The sequence below is a fragment of the Echiichthys vipera genome, assembly GCF_963691815.1.
Source record: "Echiichthys vipera genome assembly, chromosome: 2".
Taxonomy (NCBI): Eukaryota; Metazoa; Chordata; class Actinopteri; order Perciformes; family Trachinidae; genus Echiichthys; species Echiichthys vipera.
In genome coordinates, this window is record NC_139827.1 from 30,380,226 (window position 1) to 30,404,511 (window position 24,286).

The following is a 24,286-nucleotide window of genomic DNA, read 5'->3' on the forward strand; positions in this document are numbered from 1 at the left end:
GGAACTACCACAGAGGAGGTTTTCAGTATTTTGCCAGGTGATTATATGTCCGTCTGTCCGTAGAGAGACTTTGTCACTGCGATAGCAAGGCAACTGTGCAAGATACAGTCACAAAATTTTACAGATGTGTTGAGATCAAAATGAAGGCTGAGTTCAAAAATGGGTGTAGTCCAAACAAGGGTGCCGTAGGTAAGGGGGTAGAAAGTAGGGAAAGGGCCATTGTGCCCTCACTTAACGCCCCTGGCCCGATTTGGCGTTATGGCTGGTGTGATCCCATCGCAAGGTCTTTAGTTTTGCATCCATATTTAGCCTTTTTAACTAACTTCGGGTCTTCATGGTCATTTTTAAAAATCTCCTTGCACATCTATTTTTTATGTTTTGCGTGTCTATGGTTGCTTTGTGTGTCCTAGTTTTGGGTAGTTTTTAGTTGGCATGTGTATGTTTTTGATCATTCGTGTCTATTTTCAGTCATTTCACATGACTTTGTAGTTGTTTTGCATCTCTGTGGTCATTAAGCATCTCTCCCTGACCCTTTTTTTCAGTGGCATTTGGTGAGTCAGGGCCATTAACCCTGTATGCCCGTCCATACTCCGTGCATGGTTGGAAAACATTTTTCAATACAGTAGTTTGCATCACAGACAAAAGATAAAAAGTAAAGATTGATTAAGAATGAACTAGCACATAAAGATGAACTACTCATTGGTGACAGGCTATTCTGTCTATCCAAATTGCATTTACTATCTGTAATATAAGGTGTCCCACATCACACATGACTTCATTTAATGTTTATTACAGTTCAGTATAGTTTTAAAGTTTTTTTAGGCATTTAAGTATGATTTATTTGATCTTGAATACAACACATTTTCAAATGATGATTATAACTGATGATAATTGAATTGCCATCAACGTTAAGTGTTTAAAACGTATATTTTTTATATTTGCTGTTTGATAAGATTTACTTTTTAACTGTTCAATTTTCTGCAAAACATTTCACAAAATAGGCATACAATATCTTGAATATCTCAATTTGATTCAAATGTTGGTTCATCTAATGTTAACACTAAATAATCGGATTGTCTTCTCAAATATTGGTATCTGCTTCAAAAATCCATCAGTTATTAGAGGAAACAATGCTATATGACTATTTTCTTTTTTGGTATATCACTTCCTCTAAATGCTTACATGTGATTTGTTGAAAGCATTGTCAACCTCTGAGTTCCAAATCAGCAAAAAGCAACCAAAACAGCTATAGATACGGTGCCCGCATCACCTAGGAAACAAACCTTTGTATACAAGGTTTCAGGTGCCTGACTACACAATGATTAACTAATGATTCTAGGATATACGTCACATCAAAATTCACTATAATCGACATGTGTGTGAATACTTCAGAGCTTCCTGTTGTTTTCAACAAATAACAAAAAGGTCAAATTGTTGCCTCCAGGCCAGATGTACTGCATGTTTCCCTGAGCATATGTTGAATGCTGCTTTGGCACACAGGTTAATGATAATACTACAGGCATTTGTCAAAGGAATACCTCTGGATTGATACATCATAATAATCTGACGGCAGAAGCTTCTAAAAATACCTCCACCGTCCACCACCAGAGTAAACTTTCAAGTCTGCTTAGTTCCACTGCCTGAGTCTATTTTTGGGGAGCTCTACAGGCTTAAGAACTGGGTCTGGAGCTGCATTACAAGAACAGCTTAACGGGTTTGCGTCTGATTGATTCAAAATGTCACAGGCCCCGTTGTGCCCCTGGGCATCCACAATCCCACAGCTGTGCCTGGGAGGCCCTGTGTGAGTATCTGTGTTAAATACACAGTAGCTTACAGGAGGCATGTGACCTCCACCCTACCTCCAGATGTACTCCATCACAGGTGTCCAACGCTAAACAAGGTCCTGCCCATGCTTTGTGTGGAATCTGCTCCCCGTTCCGTCCGTACATCTTTTCCGGCCATCGCCTGGTGAATGAAAAGAACATGAAGCACCAACACCTGCAGATGAGATCCCAACAGTGTCTGCGTGCACATTATACAACAGGGGACAGGTCAAGCAGACATAAAATAAGCGCTCAAGTGTGCAGTGTAAACAGAAAGAAACAGGGTCACAATGAACACAATCAATTAACAAATCCAAAACAAGTACTATTCAGGTTGAATGGACAGAGATGTAGGCTAAATCCTACAGGCTTTGGGTTGTTATCTTTCGGCAACACACTATTACAGCTATTGACCTGGGCGGCTCTCAAACAATGTGAAACAAGAATGCAAAGTATTTCAGTTCTAACAACAAGGGAGGCGTGAATAGGGCAACCTTGGTTTTCTCTCAAGCTTAGTGGCCTGTGAAGCCTGTGATATAATAATCATTTTTTTTAAAAAATGATGGCCTGAGATTAATACCTTGTAGAAAAGGAAATGTTTAAATTTAAGAGCACCTGCACTCACATGGCACAGTTTTGACATGAGGCGGTGTATAATATGATCAGCTTTTTGCTTGTACCTATACTGTACGACTCAGGAGAAAAGATGCTGCATCATGTTTCTGACAAGTTCTATGAGTGTACCCATCTGCACCTTAAGTATAAAGCTAAAGCTAAGTAGGTAAAACGTGAAATCCTATCAACCTGCGATGTAATGTTACCTTGGCTTTCATCTGAATGGACGGACTGTTCTTGTGCTGTCATATCATAAGTGAGAGCTGCAGCAGTGACAGCTGAGGGCGATGAGCATCAGCATGGAGGCGGCACAGCTGTGATGAGGAGGGGGGTGGGGGGCAATTCTGGAAGATTCTGCAGGAATCTTCCGAGTGGACCCCGTCTCATTCGTTTATTGTGGGGGCTCTGAGCTAACGTTAGGTGGGTTAGCCCTCCCTGTCAAAGCCACAGCTGTGGTGGGGACTAAAGGTATTAGGGTGAGTTCCGTGGCCATCACTTTAGTATAAATGCTTGCTTGTCACCATCAGAATCTATGGGAACGTGTATATCTCTAGATGTTGGTTGGACTTGACGTTGCATGCGAATAATCCTAGAGATGTCATTTTCCTTTTCATGAAGCTAGCTCGGCTACGTTACCAGCTAGCCGCCAGCCTGCTGGATACCTAACGCTTAGGGCGGTTCAGGTTAAATGAGCTGACGGGTCGAGCTAACGACATAGTATCGATTATCCAGCTATTAATAGCATTATATTTAAAGTTAGAGTCGGGCACGTTTAGAGCGCCCCAGCGACGGTTGCGGTCTGCCGCGCACCGACTGACTAACATGAGCTACGGAGGAGAAACCAGACATGACTGTAACTGCATCACTAGTTAGCTTGAATACATGCTAACGTTAGCTCGCTAGCGCGTATAGGTAACGTCAGCTTGGTTGCGCTAGCAGTTAGCTTCAGGTGAACGCTGGAAAGCAGTCAGTCCTAACGTACCAGTGTTATCACCTTCACCTGTATTAATATCCCAATACGCATTGTTCATTTTGGCAATATATGCGATTTAAAAGGACCGAACACAGTCCCTGAATAGCGTTCATTTTCCTCTCTGGAAATGGTTTTCAGGTTTATATTCAACAATGTCCCCTGCCTGACAGTGTTCACACCGACATGAAGCTACCGTCACGGGCATCGCTTTGTTTTGTGCTGTGCGTGAACCACCCTGTCAACACAATTCATCTCCTCAGTATTGATACAATGCTCCACTCTTAAATGTGTTTGTTACAGGACCAATGGTCGGAATGGACTGATACCTCCTCCCCACTGCAGAGATGTCAAGTAAGGGTCTGGGAGTGCTTTAGTTAGTTGTGATATGAATCTGTAGGTGATGGTATTTAAATGCATAATCACATATCTCACATCAGACCGGCTGTTTCCATAAATCCACGTTAAGTGATGCAATCTCTTTAATATCGAAAGAGTATCAATGATTAAAAGATAGTTGTCTAATTTGTTATTAATGGTTTTATTTCATAATAAAGGTCTTATGTTATAGTTAAAGTTAGTTTAGCTAAGAATGAAGTTGTAGAATTGTAAAAACTGTGCTGTTCCACTGGCCTGATGCTGATGGTTCATTTGGATCCTTTCTTTCACAACAGAGAGACCATCCTATGCCCCTCCCCCTCCCCCTGCCCCCACAACTGTAAGTATTCAGGTGTAACACCAAATATTATCTGGGGTATCCCAAGTTAGACCGATGTTGCTGTTTGAAGACTTACATTTAGTAACATGCTTTACAATATATATTTCAAAGAGATCAGATATTTTTTTGTGTTATATCAATCGACGGACTGTGCTTCTGAATGCAGCCCCAACTTGAATGCAAGTTTCTTTATTTTGCATTTTCCCAGCTTCTGTCATTGGTATCTTTATTTTTTTTGGCTTGCCCCCCCTTCTTTTCTGTCATTTCTCATTCATATTTCTGTCTCATTTATCTCCATCAGCAAATGCCCAACACTCCCGGGTTTGTGGGATACAACCCATACAGCCACCTGGCCTACAACAACTACAGACTGGGAGGGAGCCAAAGCAGCAACAGTCGGGTAACGGTATGAGCGTTCACGTAGAGAACACAAGGTGACCAAAAATGTCAGGCAGACCCAGGTGTAGAAAATCAAATCTGTAAGGGTTTCATTTCCAGTGAACAGTCAGCGTGGTTAGTCGAAGGAGGACAGGGCAGGAGCCTCTGTGAGCATCAGTAGCATTGGAGCTTTTTACAAGATCGACCTTTGCTTCGTTCACAGCAAAAGAGATAGATATATTTTGCATTTCCACAGTCCAAGGTACCAGTGTGAGAAGTCTAACTCATTCTGTTACTGAGAATGACTGACCATCACAGTGCAGGCTGGCTCACAGTCCATCTGTGTGTTTTCAAGTACCTCCTGCCTTTTAAAGTTTGCATATCTAAACTAACCCATGCCATCAGTGTTGCCATGGTATTACAGACTCGCCGCATGGCTCTGGCTGCTGAGCAGTAATTTAGTCGCTGCATGCAAGCTGTGGTTGGCTGACTCGGATAATGGTATTAGGTGCAAATCTTGGCTTAGGTGAGATTTTTTTTTTTTCCACAGTCAGCGCTATTCCATTGTACTCTTTGGGGTTCTTGGCTTGTGTATGGCCTCAAACTATCATTAATTAAATCAAGTTACTTGATGCAATAAGAAATTACTTTAATGCATCTTCTATTTGATTCTGAAGTCTTTTTTTCTCAATAGTTGTATGTCAAATTACATAACCATGCACTGACCTGCACGTAGTTTCACAAGCCTGAATTAGCGAGCATGTTTAAATCGATAACTAGGGCTGCAACTAATGACTAATTTAATTTTCGATAAATCTGTCGATTATTTTCTCGATTAATCAATTAGTTGTTTGGTTGAAAAAATGTCAAAAAATGGATACAAATGTGGATCAGTGTTTCCCAAAGCCCAATATGACGTCCTTGAATGTCTCGAATAATTTAATAGTTGACAACTAATCGATTAATACTGATACTGATAACTCTTTTTCTTTCTTAACCAGAATTCCTCTGGAATAAATATCCCAAAGCCACCCAAGCCACCTGATAAGCCATTGATGCCATATATGAGATACAGTCGTAAGGTAAGTACCCAGTGTTTAATTGCTGCCTTTTGCACCCTCATGTGCTCCTTTGGAAGACAGGGATGCTTTGCCTTTAAGATATTCTGTGAGCTCGAACGCACATTTTGTTTTAGACACTAATACTGTAACGCAGTAGGAGAGAAGTCAAATTGAGCCAGGTCTTAGCTAGGACTGTTCACATCACATAGTGGGATTTATCACCTTGGAGATGGAGTTTAAAGCACACGGCCTCCTCTGGTTTGTGACCTCTCTGCAAAGAGATAACCACTTATAGCCCCTCCAACCCAACCCAACCCCACATCCATGTCTGGTTCTCATCACCAGGTTTGGGATCAAGTAAAAGCCTCCAATCCTGATCTGAAGCTATGGGAAATTGGGAAGATAATCGGTGGCATGTGGAGGGACCTCACTGATGAGGAGAAACAGGATTATTTGAATGACTACGAAGCAGAGAAGGTTGGTTGTTTTACAAGGGGTGTTTATTGTGTTTTTCTGATGGGTGACCAGTAGATGTGTCTCCAACAGTTGTGGGTCCCTCTTGTCATCATTCATATCTTTCTAACAGTCCTGAGTAAACCTCTTTCCATATCTTGTAGTTGTTAGAAACAAGGGTCCACTGTGTCTGCCTGTCATCTCTGTTTCTTCGTCATTCCTGTCATCCTTTCCACCGTAGATTGAGTATAATGAGAGCATGAAGGCCTATCACAACTCGCCGGCCTACCTGGCCTACGTCAATGCAAAAAGCCGAGCAGAGGCAGCTCTGGAGGAGGAGAGCCGCCAGAGGCAGTCGAGACTGGACAAGGGCGAGCCTTACATGAGCATTCAGCCAGCGGACGATCCAGACGGTAAGGCCACTCAGCTTAATGCTTTGAATCCCAACATTGAGACCTCTGTGACAGAGCTGCAGTTACTGTAGCACAAGCACGCAGAGTGTCCACAGACCCAGAGACTGTGTTATTGTGTCTGCGCCCCCCCCCCCCCCCCCCCCAGACACACACACACACACACACACACAGCTGCAATGGAACACAATTTGTCTTTGTTTTATACAACTGTTTACATTTTTATTCTTGGCATTGGTTTTGACATAATTGCAAAATTTACATTCTTTTCTCTGTTGTTTTAAGGAGTGACACACACACACACACACAAGTTACACAAGCCAGAAGAAGACGTTTGCGTTACACCCACCTAAAGGAAATGATGCTTGTCTTTGGTCTGGCTGTGTTACAGTCAAAGATAATGATGTAGAGGAAAACTACAGATAAAAGCCATTGCTATTTAGAAACAGCCCAAACCATACAAATGTCGAAGCTGTTATGTTCTCAACAGACTGCATGGACGTCAAATATTTAGCTCTCCGGGAGGCTACACACTCAGAGTTTCTGCTTTATTTATAAATACAGTCTTTAATAGAGTCTACTCTTAAGCTGCCGATTTCTCCTGTTCTGTTCTTAACAGCTCAGAGATAACATGCTTGTGAGTAAAAGTAAATGATACATCCATCATGCACTGTTGATGAGAAGTCTGTATGGTGCTTATTTTCACTAGTAGAGCTAACCAGCAAGAAAAAATGAACTATAGTTGTTGAAAGCTTATCATGGGTGTAATGCTATTGGGACAACATCTTTACAGTTAAATTCAGCCGAGAGAAGGTGACTGTGAGCCGGGTATAGAGCACCGGGAGAACACAACCTTTTTAGCACCCGTAGCTGTTTAGTCTAGCCGACAGTAAATGATGGTGTTCCAGTTTAAAAGGTGGTAATACCGCCTGAGGCTGCTGTTGCTATAGCTATGAAGATCGTATCGTTAATGTTACATCGGGGCACTGCGCCCGTTGCAAAATGTTACATAACATTAGTCTCATATCTGTAAGCTTTTACTCTGACATAAGGTTGAGTTGATAACTGTTCGCCCCACGAGTAAAGCAAACCTTTTAATGTACAGTAATGTTAGTATCACTCAGCTCAAGTGGAGGCAGCGCTACAGTCGCCTACACATGATCCTCAGTAAAACAGCTTTGCGATTGCTGTGCCATCGTTTTCCTTCGGGGAAAACAATGGCACAGCAATCGCAAAGTGGTTAGAGAAAACTCAGACGAACTGCTACCCTTGGCATCACGCACCGCTCTGTTGAAGGCGTAGAAACACCTCGTCTTTAACCCGACGGCTGCTTCAAAAATTCCAATGCTGAAATGAAGATCTACAGTGTTTGTTTTTTAGCCCTCACTAAGTTCATGTAACATTCTAACAACAGTCCCTGATGTAGACCAGATGTTTCCTTGAATGCTGTTAAGCCGCCTACACATGATAAACACACATTATGTGTAATGCACATTAATAAACATGTGGAATTAATATTAAACTTCAATTTATATATACTGTATATATATATATATATATATATATATATATATATATATATATATATATATATATAAATATTTTATAATGACTTCATCACTATGTTTGTTGAGTTGTTAATTGTTATAAATTACGAAATATCCTTTTGGTGAACTCAGTTTGATATGAAGTTAAAACTTGCATTTTGCTAGAGCACACTGGGTTGTCACGTGTTTGCACCCCGTTCTCACACACCACCCTCAGAATGCATTACCTCCCTCGACTGTTTCCTGTTGCGGTGCCAGCCCAACTACGTGAGCACCTTTGAATCTTTCAACATGGCAGATGAGATTTCTTTGTGCTTTCTGGAAAGTTTCAAGGGTGCACACATGAGTGCACACATGGGTGCAATACAGGCGATGAGAGCTCTTGTGTGATAGCATAGAAGTTTAGCAAAGCTGAGCCACAACAAAGTAAATGATAGAGTTGAACAGTGTTGGAAAACCAATTGGTTCTTAAAACTGTATTGTTTAATGTATTGCCATATGATTACAAAATGGTAACAGTAAGCAGACTTTTAAAATCCAATTCATATAGATGTTTTACATTTACTCACTTGGTCTGTTAATCCCTTCTTTTAATGTCCACATTTATAGCAAGCACTTAATTGCTGTGCAATCAAATATCAATGAGTAATACTTTCATGAGCTTGTAGATTCCCCATAACATTTTAATTAGTTGTTACATCTAAGGTTTACTGTCTGCCTACATGCTGTTGATGAATAACGCTTTACATTAGGGCTGCAGCTATCAAATATTTTTGTAATGGAGTATTCTACCGATTAGCCCATCGATTAATGGCGTAATCGGATAAAAAAAGAAATTGCAACGAACAACATACAAAAGGCGACTGACAAACAAAACTATAAAGACTGATCAGGTAGGTTACATTATTTTTAAGATCTGCAGTCACTACGGCAACCTGCAGGCGCACTCGGCAGTTAACAGGATCACCCATTAAACTGAATAAGCTGCGCTTGGTGGCATTGACAACGGGATGCTTTCTGAATCATCGATGTCGTGCTGTTGTGGTACGCCAATTCTAGTTTGCAGTAGACACATTTCACCTTGTTGGCTTCTTTATTAAGTGTGAAATGACCCCAAACTTTGGACATTCTCTGCCTTCTATAGTGGTGTGCATCAGCAAAAACGGTCCGTGTGGAACAAGGATCCCTGCGCTGAGCAGGTCGCATAACATGCAAGATAAGAATTAAACTTATCAAGACAAAAGCTCTGCGAGTAATTGTTTCCGCCCTACTTTCATTGTTGTCATTTACAGAACATTTGATTGAATTCTATTGAAACTGACTCAAGAATGACTGTTCACAGATACAGTTCTCTCCATACATCATAATAAAGCCTGAACAAAGTAGAATGGTGAAGGGATTGTCAGATATACAGTTGCCAATATAAACACAAATTCAAGTACTGTTCCGTACTTTATTCTGAACTAGTACAGTGCGGGTTCTGGACTCCATCACTTCTGCCTGCAGCTTTCTGAAGAAACCGCTCATCCAATGCAGCACTTTTAGTATTTTTGCAGTGTAGCCTAGTGTCACTTCAGTGAAATCTCTAAGTTCTACTTCCACCACTGATCCTGTCTATGTATGCTGCACAAGTTCATCAGTACTCAGGCTGGTCTGGGGTTCTTTCAAACACTTTGTGTCACTTCACATGTTTTAAAGAGGGACCAATACAGAGAAGATTATCATGGCCCCTCACACCTTTCTTTAAACTATGATTCTTTCAAATATTTTTCTGCCCATTGGTTTTAGTAATATTTGTGTTTTGGTAAAACGGCGTCCCATCTGCACATTAGTAACCGTTAAGGTTGAGTAGTACTGCAGCATGGGAGATGAGAGAAGCTTCCATTAAAAAAAACAACCCACAAAATTATAATAAAGTCCGATAACATTTTGGGAGAAGTTAATAAAGGGTGAAGCTGCTTATATCAGAAAGACACCACAATAGCTGTGTTGTTTCCTCTCTGTTCATCCAACGTAAGAAACCCTTTGCTGTGTTGGATAGAAAATAATCCGTTCACACTTGCTCTTTGGTGGATGTGCGTTTGGAGAATTACAGGAGATGCCCGGACAGATTCAGAAAGGTGGTAAATAATATAACTTAATCTGTTATTAGAGCCGTACTGTTATTTTCTTGTTTTTCTAAAATACATTGTGCTAAGACACCAGCTGGCAGCAATGAGCCTGCAGCGCCCCACCCACGCTGCTTGTTGCATTCATGTACCCCTCAAATGGTCTGATTTGGGAGGTCATTCTTCCGACTTTGGTGTTCATGAGCTTTAAGTTTTAATGTGGAAACAACATGTAAACTACAAAGATGATGTGTTTTATTGCTTAGGGTATTTAAACAACATGTTGAGTGATTCTGGCCCAGATTTGTATTGCAAGACTCATTTTTCTGACACCACACGAATGCAGCCAGTCCGGTTTATTCATAGTTTATTAATATTAGGAGTTGTTTTTTTTGTCCAAATAGCACCACCTTCGACAAAGCACATCACTGGGACTTATAATAATATACCCAGCGAGTGTGTAGGATAGATCAAGTGGACGGTTCTCGAAATATGTGAATTACATACACACTGACAGACAGACCCACACATTCCTTGCTTTATAGTTGGGAGCATTTTGTTTTTTTTTAAAGAAAAATATATATTTACATCCATCTGGATCAACCGCTTCTATGGCCAACCCTTTTATAAGAGTGGTGAGGGTGAGGGGGTGATAGCAGGTCAACAAAATCCCACATTAAGAGACCCAGACCTTAAGGAACAAATCCATGCTGTGGGATGAAAAACTTTTGACGTCTGCAGATTTCTGTAAGAAGTGTATTTTTTGCTGGTTGGATGGTGAGCACCTGTGTTGTGTAAATTGCTCAGAATTCCCTTAATTGTCAATATACCCAAAGTAGCAATTTCAACATTGTTTATGGACCCCAGTATGCAGAAATATTTAAATAGTCCATTTTAGAATAGAATAGTGAAAATATCACTGCACGTTTTTGCCCCAAAAATCTTTTGTAAAGGGGAGACTCGTGGGTACCCGTAGAACCCATTTTCATTCAGATATTTAGAGGTCAATTCAATTCAATAGTGCCAAATCATAACAGAAGTTACCTCAGTACACTTTACAAACTAGGTAAAGACCACACTCTATGATAAACATAGACCCAACAATTCCCCTGTAGAGTACGGTGGCAACGAAAACCTTCCCTTTAACAGGCAGGAACGTCAGACAGACCCAGCTCTGTGGAGGACGGACATCTGTCTGCACCGGTCAGAGTTCAAGAGACCTAAAAATTGACATGCCAGTTTTCCGTCTCCAAAATATAGCCTAATTTTAGTCTCTTCCTGACAAGCTAGCATGTTATTCCTTAGTTCTTCTAGTTTCATGGAATACAAAGGTCTTTACTCTATCTGTAACAGTCACCCCGCTACAGCCTCTAAAAGAGAAAAAGTCGGCAGGGCCCCGCATGCAAGAGGTTAATTCTTTATCACTGCAGTGTGAAAAACTAGGAATCATTACTGTCTTAAATGTCTTTCAACATTTTCCTGTATTTAAATGGCAATGCAGTTTACATTTAAGACAAAGAAGAACATTTGCTGACGACTGAAAATTGCAGTCTACTCTCTACATCTCGAAAGTGTCCTCTTACACTGGGATATAATTAACCCCCTGTCCCATTTGCCCAACAATATCGCTTCTACTTTGCTTAAGGATGTATTTCAACATAATGGCCTATACTTTACTTTATAAATATTGAAAACATCCCCCTCATGTTTATAGTGTCTTGATACAGCAGCTTTTGCATGATTTTGTTGTGTATTATGTGGGCCGTAGTTTGCTTAAACCTCTCATACTGGTGAATGGTGACTGTGTAACACATATCTACACACACGCCTTTTGACAGATGTATGAAAAACGATTTTCTGAGTCAATCAGAACAACTCAGATGTTCTTTATGTCTCCAGATTACGACGACGGGTTTTCTATTAAGCACTCGGCTGCAGCTCGTTTCCAACGCAACCACCGTCTGATCAGCGAGATCCTCAGTGAGAGCGTAGTCCCAGATGTGCGATCAGTTGTTACCACTGCTCGCATGCAGGTCCTCAAGCGCCAGGTCCAGTCTTTGATGGTACACCAGGTACGATCGAGTTGATGCCTTCCAATCTTCACACAATGTTGGCATTCAGCAGACGGCTTTGTTTACTACGGGTTAATAATCCTAAAACTGTGGTGCCTGTGTGTCTCGTGTCACAGAGAAAGTTGGAGGCAGAGTTGCTTCAGATTGAAGACCGCCACCAAGACAAGAAAAGAAAATTCATCGAAGCCACAGAGTCGTTCACAAATGAGCTCAAAAGGGTAAGGCGTCTTTGACATCGGGCTTGGTCATCCTTTACTCGCACGCAAGCTTCATTTGGCACGTTTAACTGTACAGTGTACAGCTCTGGTTGTGTGCCAGTCTCAGTCTGCCTTACAGCCACCAGCTGCCGCTAACTCCATCCACATGTTCTGGCAAGTATAGAGCTGTCATCGTTTACAATTTGTAGCCCCAATAATAACTTTTGTTTTGTTTTGAAATGAGAAGCAGCAGTGTGCAGTTGAATGCACTGCCCACTGTTCACAACAGGTGGCACCATTTATCCTTGACAGGGCTCCTTACAGCATCCATTCACTGGCCGAGAAGTATCAATTCATGACTGAACATGTACTGAAACCTTGTTCTGAACATAACTCATTCTGTTACATTAAGTAAGTTGTTGCTTCGTGTCCAGCCTGCACATACATGTTCAACCAACACTTTGTACTGTAAAAAAATGGTATTCTAATGAGCATGCTCAAGAGTGCAGCAGTTGTTTTCACCTTTCTACATTAAATCCCCTTTACTATACTTTAAAGCTGTGCTGTATGAAGGTTGAAGTGGACATGGAGAAGATTTCTACAGAGATTTCTGCAGCAGAAGAGGCAGCCCGCAAGCGGTTGGCAGAACGTGAGAAGGATGCAGGAGACAGAGGTGCAAGAGAGGCCCCCACCTGTGTCTTAGCAGAAGAAGAAAAACACGTTTGTGCAACACATGGCAGCAAGTCCCAGCAAAATTCTCTAAGTGAAAGTAGCAACAAAGAAGGCGACGAGGCAGAATCCAACACAACAGATACACCAGGTGAGCCACACTGGCTTTTTTCTTTTTTTATGGCTTTGGCTCAAGGCTTAATCTTTTTTTTTTTTAAGATACGTTTTTGGGTAGTTTTTCAAGTCTTCTATTATATAGGACAGACAGGAAAAGGGGTGAGGGAGAGAAAGGGAGACATGCAGCAATGGGCCGCAGGTCAGAGTCGAACCCGCGGCCTCTGCCTCGAGGACCTTCAGCCTCTTTACATGGGGCGACTGCTCTAACCACTGTTCCACCGGCTGCCCTGGCTTCATGTTTTTTAACATCTTGTAATTTCCTTCTTCTTTGACTCAGGGAAGCAGAAAGCTTCAGAGGAGCTCGAGGCTCATCCAGGCAGTGAGGAAGGGGCGTCAGAGGACAAGGAGAGCGTCCCAGAGGGGGCCATGGAGGAGGGAACCAGCGACAGTAACACAGGCTCAGAGACCACCTCTGCTCAGACAGAAGACGCTCCGACTAGTGAGCCATCAGAGGGCCCCAGCAGGGCAAGGGCAGCCCACTGAGTCCATCCCCTGTCTGTCTGTACGGCTATCATCACATCTGTTAGCCTCCAATATCAACCACACATATTGCACAGTATCATCTCAGTTTGTCAATGCATATGAAGAATGTTCAGATGGACTCAAGGTTCACAGACATGGGCTGACTAGAAATAAATGAAAAATGCAAAGCACTTGGAGCTGACAGAGCAATGCTGGTGTCTAAAATCAATGGCTGCTAAGTGCGCCACAAAAGCCCATGTGAGAGCACTATATTTCCTCCATGGGCATCATTACCATTTACAAGAACCCATACACGCCCTCTTCAGCACATATTGAAACATATCTCTAGCACCATGTCTGGCTGACCCCAGATTGTTGCAAATTAAGACTGGCTATATGAAAAAAAGCTGTCACATGAAACAAACATTGTTCAGTGTTGTATCTAACTTTGTCCTTTGTATTGTAGTGTCCTTGTTGCTTTTATTGTTTTTGCATGTAGCAGTTTTATAAAATAAGTTAGCATATTTGTGACGAGTGAGTTGGGTGACCATCTCCTTGACAGGAGAATATTTGTTTACTCTCTGTATCAGTATTACAGTGACAGTATTGTCTCAGGAGTTTGTAGTCATTAGTAGTGGTTCTTTTTGTTATTTATTATCAGCATTTTGATTATACTTGTGAATTGGTCGTCACAGTCCATAAGTATATCAAATGATCATCAATGCTGTACAATGCTCCACTACCAGTGTTCTCAAGTTTGCTAGCTGTCAATCAAATCAAAAGCAGTACGCTTAGAACATGTATGTGTTATGATAAATATTGCAATTTTTAGCTGAAAACTTTTAAATGTACCGTAAATGTGTACACGGTGTAACGAGGTTGGCTTATACATGGATTTTCATGTCGTGAAACTGCTTGAAGAACAGTCCTACATGAACAGACATGCAGTCTTAAAATGAATTTCCTTTTTCATATTTATACCAATAAACTTTTTTTACTATGACCCAGTTCTCACTTTAATTGTTTTCAAAAAACATTTGATGCAAAGTGACTATCTTTTAATATAAATAAATAAATGTACATTTACGGCACAAATTTGCTTACATTAAAATGACACACCTTTAACAGCAAACTACAAAACTACCCTTTGATACCATTTGTCAACGTGTATTATTTTTGTGTTATTACTTTAATCAGCCACGGTGCCATAACAAATATGATTTATACAGGTATGCAGAGGCTTGTATCAAACATTTGTTGTTGCATAGAGTGTGCTTGTATATAGCTATTTGTCCTTTGCACAGTATAGGTAAGGGAAGTGGGTAAGATCAGAGGGAATTGTTCTGATTTCCTGTTTTCAGTGCAGCACAAACAATCCTCCCGAGGGTTCTGGTGTGCCTGTGAGGAAATGCAGCATTACACACAGCAGTGGTTTAGACCCGATAGGAGATTTAAGCCTCCTGTGTGATGTATTGTATGGTTTCAGCTCGTCATAGAAAGGTTTAATGATCAGATTTCATAGTGCTGTAGTTTTAATGTGAAAGATGCCCCGTACATTGCATCTTGCCACGTTTTGTACTGTGCGGTTAGAACTGCCTTGAGTGAAAGCTAGAAACCACAACCGCAGAGCTACAGGTGTGCAGACGCCTCTGCAGATTTTGTGAGTGCGGTAGTGGGCAAAAGGGTAATTTTCTAAGGCTTCATCTGTCCAGCACAACAAGACTCTGTCTCTATGATACTGTACTGTAAAAAATGCTGTTGGAAATGCAACTAAATAACTCCCAGTATTAACAAAATTACAAGCCATATTCACTAAAGTTATGTTGACTTAAAGGGGGCCTATTAAAGTCTTCATACATGGATTTTGTGTTTCTACTAGACCATGTTTACATGCTTTATTGTTTAAGAAACACATGGCTGCTGCTCTTTTTTAAGCCCACCTCCGAGTCTGCTCTGATTGGTCAGGCAACTTCCTGGTCTCCTCTCCGCTGTTCCTTAATGTTTCCATTAGCATGTAGCTACATGTAGTAAACAGTGGACTATTGGGCAATAAAGCAGCATTTTCTATCATCAGAAATAACAAATAACGCTTCATAAACCAAACACAACACAATATATTAGAGCTTCTCTGCTGCTAGCATGTAGTTACATGTAGTAAACTGCAGCACATTCTGCCAGAGCTGGTTGAGCTGTACTTCGTGGGCATGTCTATCATGCCATGCCTGGAGCAGATGACCTTATTTGAAAATCCGAGAAGACTCGATGAGGTGGCACGGTGATGAAGTGGTCAGCACTGTCGCCTCTCAGAAAGAGGGTTGCTGGTATGAATCCTGCCCGCAACCCCGATAGGGACAAGCGATGGATGGATAGAGAAGTCTTGACCGCTGAGTAGCAAAACTGTCTTAAAGGAGGCATTGACAGCAGATCTGCTCGAGTGGGTTAAGGCTTATTTATGCTCCCATTTAGAACGTAAATAGAGACGTATGTTATCAACGCTCTAGTCGTCACTGTCGTCAAGTTTATTACAACAATAAACAAGGCAACGATGGAGGAGATAATGAACCTACGTCTGTAGAGAAGGAGGTAAAATGCAGCGTTGTTGACGGCAGTGGTCTGTGAGACACTAAAGACATCCCAGAGTGTGGACGGAGAATTCCAGATATTGGTTTTACAGAAACGTCACTTTCAGTATTTCAGAATGTTTGTTGGGGCTTTTGATGACTTACTCGCTCCTGCTTTTCACGACACTCTGTTTCCAATGTCCCACACTGCCCCCACGATTTGTGGTGGTACTGCATCGTTTGGTCCGTATCAGTACGCATCCGCAAGCTTGCAGGATACGTGCAGTATACAGACGAAATGTACGCAGAGTATGGACAAAAGGCCCCGTCCGTATCCGTATTCGTATCTAAGGCAGAGCATAAATGAGCCTTTAGACTGGTTAGCCATAAACACATTTACCTCATTATTTGAGACTTTAGTCATGCTTATCAGACATTATAACAAGATATGTACAGTATATGACAGAAACTAAGGAAAAGCATAACAGGTCCCCTTTAATAGTTCCACTTGTGAGTAAAACAAAAGACAGTTCTAATGTTAAGAGCTGCAGAAAACACTGAAAACCAAAAATATTCTCTGATAAGCAAGGTGACACAGTCACACACAATCTGAGCCTTGTCAGTACCAAAACACCTTTGGTGGATGTACTTGACAGTGGGATTAAATTGCAGCTCCGTCACAGCGGCCAGGCTGCAGCGCTCAAACTCAATACTGGACCAATTTCCCAAAAAGTTGTTTCCATGAGTCACAAATAGGGTTGAAAAATACTGAAATTCCCCTTTAACATCTGGCTGAGAGACCAGTTCACTTAGTTTAAAGTCCTTTTGAAAAGTTATTCTAAGTGAGGTGGGCGGAGCAAATAAAAGCTTTGTAGTTTCCTAGTTCAGCCCTGTGCTTGAAACAGATAAAAAGACCATATCCTTTGTGTGACAGCTTGCAATTTGGCCACAGCCTCCGTAATGGATAATCAGCACAATACATCACTATTTAATATTAATATAGACCTAAGACAGAGTCCTGGGGTACACCATTTGAAATGTTTAGCCAGTTAAAGGTGAGCCAATCAAATTGGACACACTGAGACCATTCTGAGATTCACAAACCATCCCAGATAAAACAATAGATGGAGGTCATTGGAATCTGAAGCTTTGGACAGATCAATAAATAGAGCTACACAGCTGTGCTTCTTATCCAGTACACCAATGATATCTTTCACCACCATCATAATATTGGGAATACCATGGGTAACAGTAAGTGCACTTTCTGAAGCAGGACTGATGTTTGGATAGAATGTCATTTTCCACATAAAAACTCTTTAAGTGTTCACTTGCAAGCTTTTTAAGGATCTTAGCCAGATCAGACATCATAGAGATGGACTTATTGTTATGCAATTAATCCTTTCTGCAGTGGGAAAACATAGGCTCACTTCCATAAGATTGGAATCACCCTTGTGCTTAGGGTAAGATTACACATATAGGTAAGAGATGGTGCAATAAAATCTGCTGCTCTCTTTAGGAAGAGTGGTTCTAAGTTGTCTGGACCTGCAGTTCTTTTTTAGTATCTACCCTGTCCAAGGTTTCATGTGCTTCAGCAACAGAAAAAGGAGATAAGCAGAGTGGTTGATCTACCATTTTGGTCCGTATCACAAACTGTAGTGTTTAGAAACGCAGAGACAGAATCAAACTGTGAGACAAGGTTAGGGGTTCAAAATGCTCAACATAGAAGATCTATCAAATACAGTACCAGAGTCCTTGGCTAGGAAAGGAGGTTACTCATTACTGTTACTACAGGCAGATAGAGATTTAATGGCTTTCCAGAATTTCCTAGGATTGTTTAAATGTTCGGTGGTGACTAAAAGATGAGAGATTTTGCGGTTTGGATTTGGGAGGTACAGCAATTTCTTAGCTGCCTAAGCTGGAGCCAGTCTGCCTCACTTCTACTTAGCCCAAGCCTGGTTTCTCCCGTGTAAAAGACTAGATAGCTGCAGAAAACCAGTGATTAATGTCACCCCTTAACTCTATACTGACACAGAGGAGCATGTCTATCTATATTTTCATTAAAACCAGTATAAAATTTGTTTCAACATTGTCAATCGGATACATTTTACCCCAAATATTGGTATTTTTATTTTACTTACCAATATAATACTTATACTATTACTACTACTAATAATAATATGATTATGACAATGGAAAAAAGTTACTGCACGCCGTCAGATAAGTAACTACGGACTGCAGTGTGTGTCTTTGAGCAATCATAGCGACTGTTTTCCCCTGAAATGACTAATTTACATATGATTCATAAAATGTTTTCCTTATAACCTCCACCTCTGCTCCTTCTCAGGTAATTCCTGTCACAGACACATGGGTTGTTGTTCAATAACTGAAAAAACTGAGCACACCAATCAGACCTCACAAATAACTGAAACTGGTTGTGATATAGTAGACATTTTTGCAATGAAGTATATTTGTTACTCTTCCCCTCAAGGCCTGGATGCTGTGAAAGTGTTTAGTTCTATCATTTTAGACACAGTGGTCTGTCATCGTTTCGTTCTAATGATAGACACCATCGGTTTGTACTAATCTAATCTACCTATCTAAATTAATTGTACATTCGAGACCTGATAATTGAAACAATAACAACTTTTTTTTCTTTTTTTGCTCACACAGAAGTTGGAGTCTGGTTTTCATTGCTTTCTCACATGATACTTGAGGGCCCAAGCCATAAAGAGTTTCAGTAAGGCATTTTTTCCCCCATTTCAACAAAGGGAAACCACCATCAAACACAGACAGTCAACTCATCTCTGTTGGTGGCTTGGCGGTGTGCTGCTCTCAGTCAACATGACTTGTGTCAGCGGTGAGTACCTTATCAGAGTTTAACTAACATTGTTCAAAGGGTGTTGTATGTGCTGTGGGGAATGCAAAAATGTAAAAAAAAAGCCATCAAAATGATCATGTTGAAAAGATAACCTCAAGTAACATTTTAAAGTTTATCACAGTAATATCAAGAGCAAAATTTGAGGAATTAAAATTTGAGGCTGTATGAACATTTCTACTATCAAATGAATTATTGTGTCTACCGGGGAGTGATACGAGTATGTAACCTGTTCAACCAACGATATTTAACATGATAATGTGTTGGATGATTAAATGTGGCGTCAATGCTAGAACAGTCTCAGCCTCTGTAGGCTTAGTTGTTTTTTTAAAGAGCAGACTGAAAGCCACACACCGGTGACTGCACACACTGTGGCTGCACTTCTAGTTTGACTTCACATATGTTTATCAGATAGAACTTTATGTCTGCAGTCAATTATGAGACAACATTATTTTTATGTACTAACTACATAACTTTTGTTGATTGATGATTTGGCACTATACATTACACTGAATTAAAATTGAAAGACTCAATTTCACTGCTAAATAGTATTACTTGCTTATTATTATAATTTAAATTAACAATAACTTAAGCATCTCATTTGAGTTTGTATTTATGCTCACTATTTTGAATGGTAATGAATCTCATTGTACATAATGGTGAAATAAGGAACTAAAACCACATGGCTGCACAGGAAGCCTCTGACTTCTAACAATAATTATGACAATGTCACCAGTAATCTGAAAACACATTCAAAACAGAACATGAGCAGTAGATTTGCATTGCATTTACATGAAGTGATAAGGAGTACTTCATCAGTCAGTCCAATATTATCGTCCAATATTGACCTATCGCAGACATATTGGCGCCAGCGTATATGTGGCCCGGTATAAAAATGAATTTGTGCAGAACATAAAAATCAGAAACAATTTAGAAATGGTGTCATTACGTACTTTGTCCAGCAGAGCGAGGTCACCAATTGACACTGATGCTGAAGATACAGTACTGATCTTGATTTAGTTATCTAATTTAATTTTTCTCTGTGTTCATTTCTAGAGTTGGTTAACAATGTAATACACTGTATATATAATGTATAATAATCTTAAATATTCTTTACTGAAGTCATTTTTTTTACCTTTGCAGAGTTATATTTGTAGAACCTACACAGTAAAGGTCTATTTTCTTAATTCAGCTAAAGAATTCATTTATTGGCCATCTTATTGGTAATCAGTGAAATTTCCCTCTAAAACTGCTGTTGTATTAGTATTTGCCTCAAATCCCATATCGGTCGGGCCCTACCTCCCCTGTGAAAATAGTTGTATCCTTCTGTAGCTATGGAGGAGCTTTGGGAAGTCTAACATAATGATATTGTCACTAGATTATCTGAGTTTGGGCTCAGACTCTACCAATGTATAATAGAAAGTCTGGGTAAGATGATAAAAACATTTCATTTTTTGATGGGAGTGTACGTTGTAACATAAATCAAGAATATTATTATTAATATTAATTGAGTGTAAATGTTGTTGTTTTAGATGATTTATTGATTTATTGATTTTGATTTGTGTAATTTATCATTATAGCTCGTGATTTGTTGACTATTTGTTGGTTTCATTTATCTTTTTATTTCTTTACTTTCCCAGGACGCTTCGTTTGTTTGCCTTTTCTTTGTTGTTGATATTTTCATTGATTTTTCCATTACTGCCATATGTTTAAACTGTTGGGTTTTGTTGTAAGAATGCAAAAACCAATAAAGATATGTTAAAAAAAGAAAGAAAGTCTGGGTAATTAACTGGAGTTATGATGTACACTGCAGGTCGGGTCTAATGAAAAGATGGTGTGCATTATGGGAAGAGTAGGATCTAGTATTTTTGAAATGTAACTCCATAAAACTAGGATCCTACTAGGGATAATAATTCGGGATATTTGGGCCTTTTTGTTGCTTCAGTTGTGACCCTTTTGTAAATCTGTCTCTTATGAGTCTCTTAACGTCATGGGATTGCAGTACTAGATTAGTACTCCTTTAACTGATCATTCTATTACTCTCTATGGCCTACAAAGTGCTATGCTTATTAGGGATATTGTCAATAAATACAGTGCTTATTCTTGTAAAAATTCACTCCATTTGTTTTTCAGATCTCCCAAACCTTCTGTCAGCTGTGCTGATATGGTTCATGAATTTTAAGGTAAGAGTAAAACACATGTGCAGCACCTGTTGTTACAGTTGTAAGCATGAAAGCTAACACGATGTTAACACATGCCACACAATTTGTATCCACCTAGAGGTGAAAACAGCAGGTGACTGTAACCACAACCCTCCTCTCACAAGCACCATTTCCTCTAAGGAAGTGGTTGTTAAGGTGCGCCAAAGACTAAAACATGTCAAGGGGGCTGAAAAAGCTTATTTTTCTGATTTACACAAGTAATGTTGCTTGCTTTACTTGTTTTTATTTAATTTGTCTTTAATTACAGTGTTGCTTGTCTCAACATGAAGACAATAAAACCAGCCATATCTACCTGGAATATAACGAGCCCACCATGAACTACCCGGACTATAGCATCCCCAGCGTGGATTACGATGAGTTTCCTGAACTCTGTGTGAAAGAATCCAACCGCCAGTTCCGCCTCTGGTTCATGCCAACCTTCTACTCCATCATCTGCTTCCTGGGGCTGACAGGGAACCTACTGGTCATCCTTACCTTCTTCTATTTCAAGCGTCTCAAGACCATGACAGATGTGTACCTGCTCAACCTGTCCTTTGCAGACCTGCTCTTTGCTCTGTCACTCCCCTTTTGGGCAGCCAACTCCATGACGGAATGGGTGCTGGGCCTGGTGGTGTGCAAAGTCATGCACACGATTTACAAGGTCAGCTTCTACAGCAGCATGTTCATTCTCTCTTTCATCAGCGTGGAACGCTACTTCGTCATCGCCAAGGCCGTCTCCGCTCACCGCTACCGCTCCCGAGCAGTGTTTCTCAGCAAGGTGTCATCGGCTGCCATCTGGGGGATGGCGCTGATCTTCTCCATACCAGAAATGAAGTTCACTACGATCAACAACAACACATGTACCCCTTACTCCAGCAGTTCCGACAGGCTCCGCGTCAGCATCCAGGCGAGCCAGATCGTTTTGGCTTTTGCTCTCCCTCTCATGGTTATGAGCATCTGTTACAGCAGCATTGTCCAGACCCTTTGCCAGGCTCGTAGCTTTGAACGCAATAAGGCCATCAAGGTGATTCTCGCGGTGGTCGCTGTCTTCCTGGTCTGCCAAGTGCCGTATAACCTGGTCTTGTTTTTAAACACACTTGTCGCAGCAAAAGGAGGAACTGCAGACTGCAGGTATGAGAACAATCTGCTCTATGCCACCGATGTCACCCAGTGTGTGGCCTTCCTGAGGTGCTGCCTGAACCCCTTCGTCTATGCCTTTATCGGTGTGAAGTTTCGTCATGACCTCCTAAAGCTACTGAAGGACTTGGGTTGCATGAGCCAGGAGAGGTTCTTCAAGTATACCTGGGGCAGGAGGAGGAGCTCAGGGGCCACCGACACTGAGACCACCACCACATTCTCTCCTTAAAGCTCTCTCAGGATGGACCACCACCTATTCCACACAGTGGACTGTTGAACATTCGGACAAAAGTCTAAAATGAAAAATATATGCCACATGTACATAGAAAAAAGTATCCTTTAAATGAAAATCCTGTGGGTTTTTGTTGTTTTTGTTTCTCTTTGTTCGTTTTTATTCTCATCAGTTATGACTAAAAATTCTTTTGGATTTTTTTTGGTATTGGCTATACAGTGTACAGTATTTCAAGAAATTTACGGTGATACAAAACTTTTCCTCAACTTTTTGAAAAGCACCAAATTATGTACATTAAACTAACTGAATAAACCACAGTGTCTTTTCTGTACTGTAAATGCAATTTTGGAAGATAATTAACATAAGATGAAATTCACTAAAACAAAACTCCAATGTGGATTAAAAACACAATAATAAACACAATAAGTTTAAACACCCAGCATCATCGATAAAAAATAAAAATACTGTAAGATCTTAATATGTGTTATCAAACACAACAAATATTTCTGGTATAACGCCAGTAGACTGTCCATGAGTGCTGAGTGCATTAAAACCATGAGACATTACAGAGCTCAATGAATCACAGTTCATGTTCGGGGTGTGCCTGCAAGGAAGTGCTGATTGCAGTGTTGGAGAACCTCTCATCCGATCGACACTCCACTCCCTTGGGTCCTCAGCAATACGCGTGTGAAGTAGATCGGATGAACAGTTCTTGAGATATGTAAAGGACAGTCATACATACTTACACAGAAAGTACACATCTACACATGTCCACCAAATGTGGTTGCGACAGAACAAAGCGTTTAGGAATTATGACATTTCTTAATAATGTATTTAATATAAGCCCTGCCCACAGCATTTGAGCAGACTTTGAGGGCCAGCTGTAGTGAAACAGTATGGGAAATCTAAATTCTGAAAAAGATTGATCCAGAGATGTTCTGTACCAAATTTGGTGATAATTGCTCAAAATTTGTCGAAGGAGTAGAGAGAGAGAAAAAAAAGATTTGAATAATTCAAAATGGCAGAATATGTATCTAGATGCAAATGGGCGTGAGCTTTGTCTGGACCCACAGAATCCAGGGAAAAGGAAATATTGGCACAAAGAAAGCCACTGGTTCCTCAGCAATACAGCCTCCAAGTGCGAGGTAGATCTGGTGAACTGTTCTTGAGATATGCAACACACACACACACAGATTCCTTCCTTTTTACTAAGATACCGTGACAAACTCCCAAAATGTAGCCGGAGCATGCAGAGCTGAATTTTAGATTGAATCTTAAATGTGACTCAGAGGCAGTACTATGAAGTGTGAATCAGAGAAACCGTTTTAGTTAGTAAACTCAGTGCAGAATTTTACAGTAATTGTATTTGAGTTAGTTTCTTGATTTAAAAAATAAGTCTGTACCTTTACGCAGTATGTCACCATCTGCAGCAGTCAAATGAAGCGCTGGTGTTGTGGTAAATTATCTTGAAGCCTGCTTATTTACTGTGATTAAAAGTAATGAAAATCTACTAAAATACAAGAAAGACTGAAGATAGAATGCAGCACATTACAATAGTTAAGTGGAGACAACAGTCTGGACTTTAGACAACTGCAGGAAGGATATGATAATAATAGAAGT

The 24,286-nt window shown here is 40.5% G+C and overlaps 2 protein-coding genes across 5 annotated transcripts; both read left to right on the plus strand.

Annotated features, from left to right (window-relative positions):
• Positions 1-2,749: 2,749 nt before the first annotated feature.
• LOC310956842 (SWI/SNF-related matrix-associated actin-dependent regulator of chromatin subfamily E member 1-like) lies at positions 2,750-14,663 on the plus strand. Of its 4 annotated transcripts, none has more exons than XM_083927214.1 (11): positions 2,750-2,914; positions 3,712-3,762; positions 4,083-4,126; positions 4,428-4,532; positions 5,506-5,586; positions 5,911-6,042; positions 6,260-6,431; positions 11,983-12,155; positions 12,272-12,373; positions 12,911-13,172; positions 13,476-14,663. In XM_083927214.1, the coding sequence occupies exons 2-11, from the start codon at positions 3,756-3,758 to the stop codon at positions 13,679-13,681; spliced, it is 1,284 nt and encodes a 427-aa protein (XP_083783340.1). In that variant the 5' UTR covers positions 2,750-2,914; positions 3,712-3,755; the 3' UTR covers positions 13,682-14,663. The 4 variants fall into 4 exon arrangements, with proteins under 4 accessions (XP_083783340.1, XP_083783343.1, XP_083783341.1 ...); XM_083927217.1 differs by having other exon boundaries at positions 4,428-4,526; XM_083927216.1 differs by lacking the exon at positions 2,750-2,914 and adding an exon at positions 3,594-3,632.
• Positions 14,664-19,000: 4,337 nt separating this feature from the next.
• ccr7 (chemokine (C-C motif) receptor 7) lies at positions 19,001-22,881 on the plus strand. Its single transcript, XM_083927608.1, has 3 exons — positions 19,001-19,078; positions 21,230-21,279; positions 21,566-22,881. The coding sequence occupies exons 1-3, from the start codon at positions 19,063-19,065 to the stop codon at positions 22,661-22,663; spliced, it is 1,164 nt and encodes a 387-aa protein (XP_083783734.1). The 5' UTR covers positions 19,001-19,062; the 3' UTR covers positions 22,664-22,881.
• Positions 22,882-24,286: the final 1,405 nt, after the last annotated feature.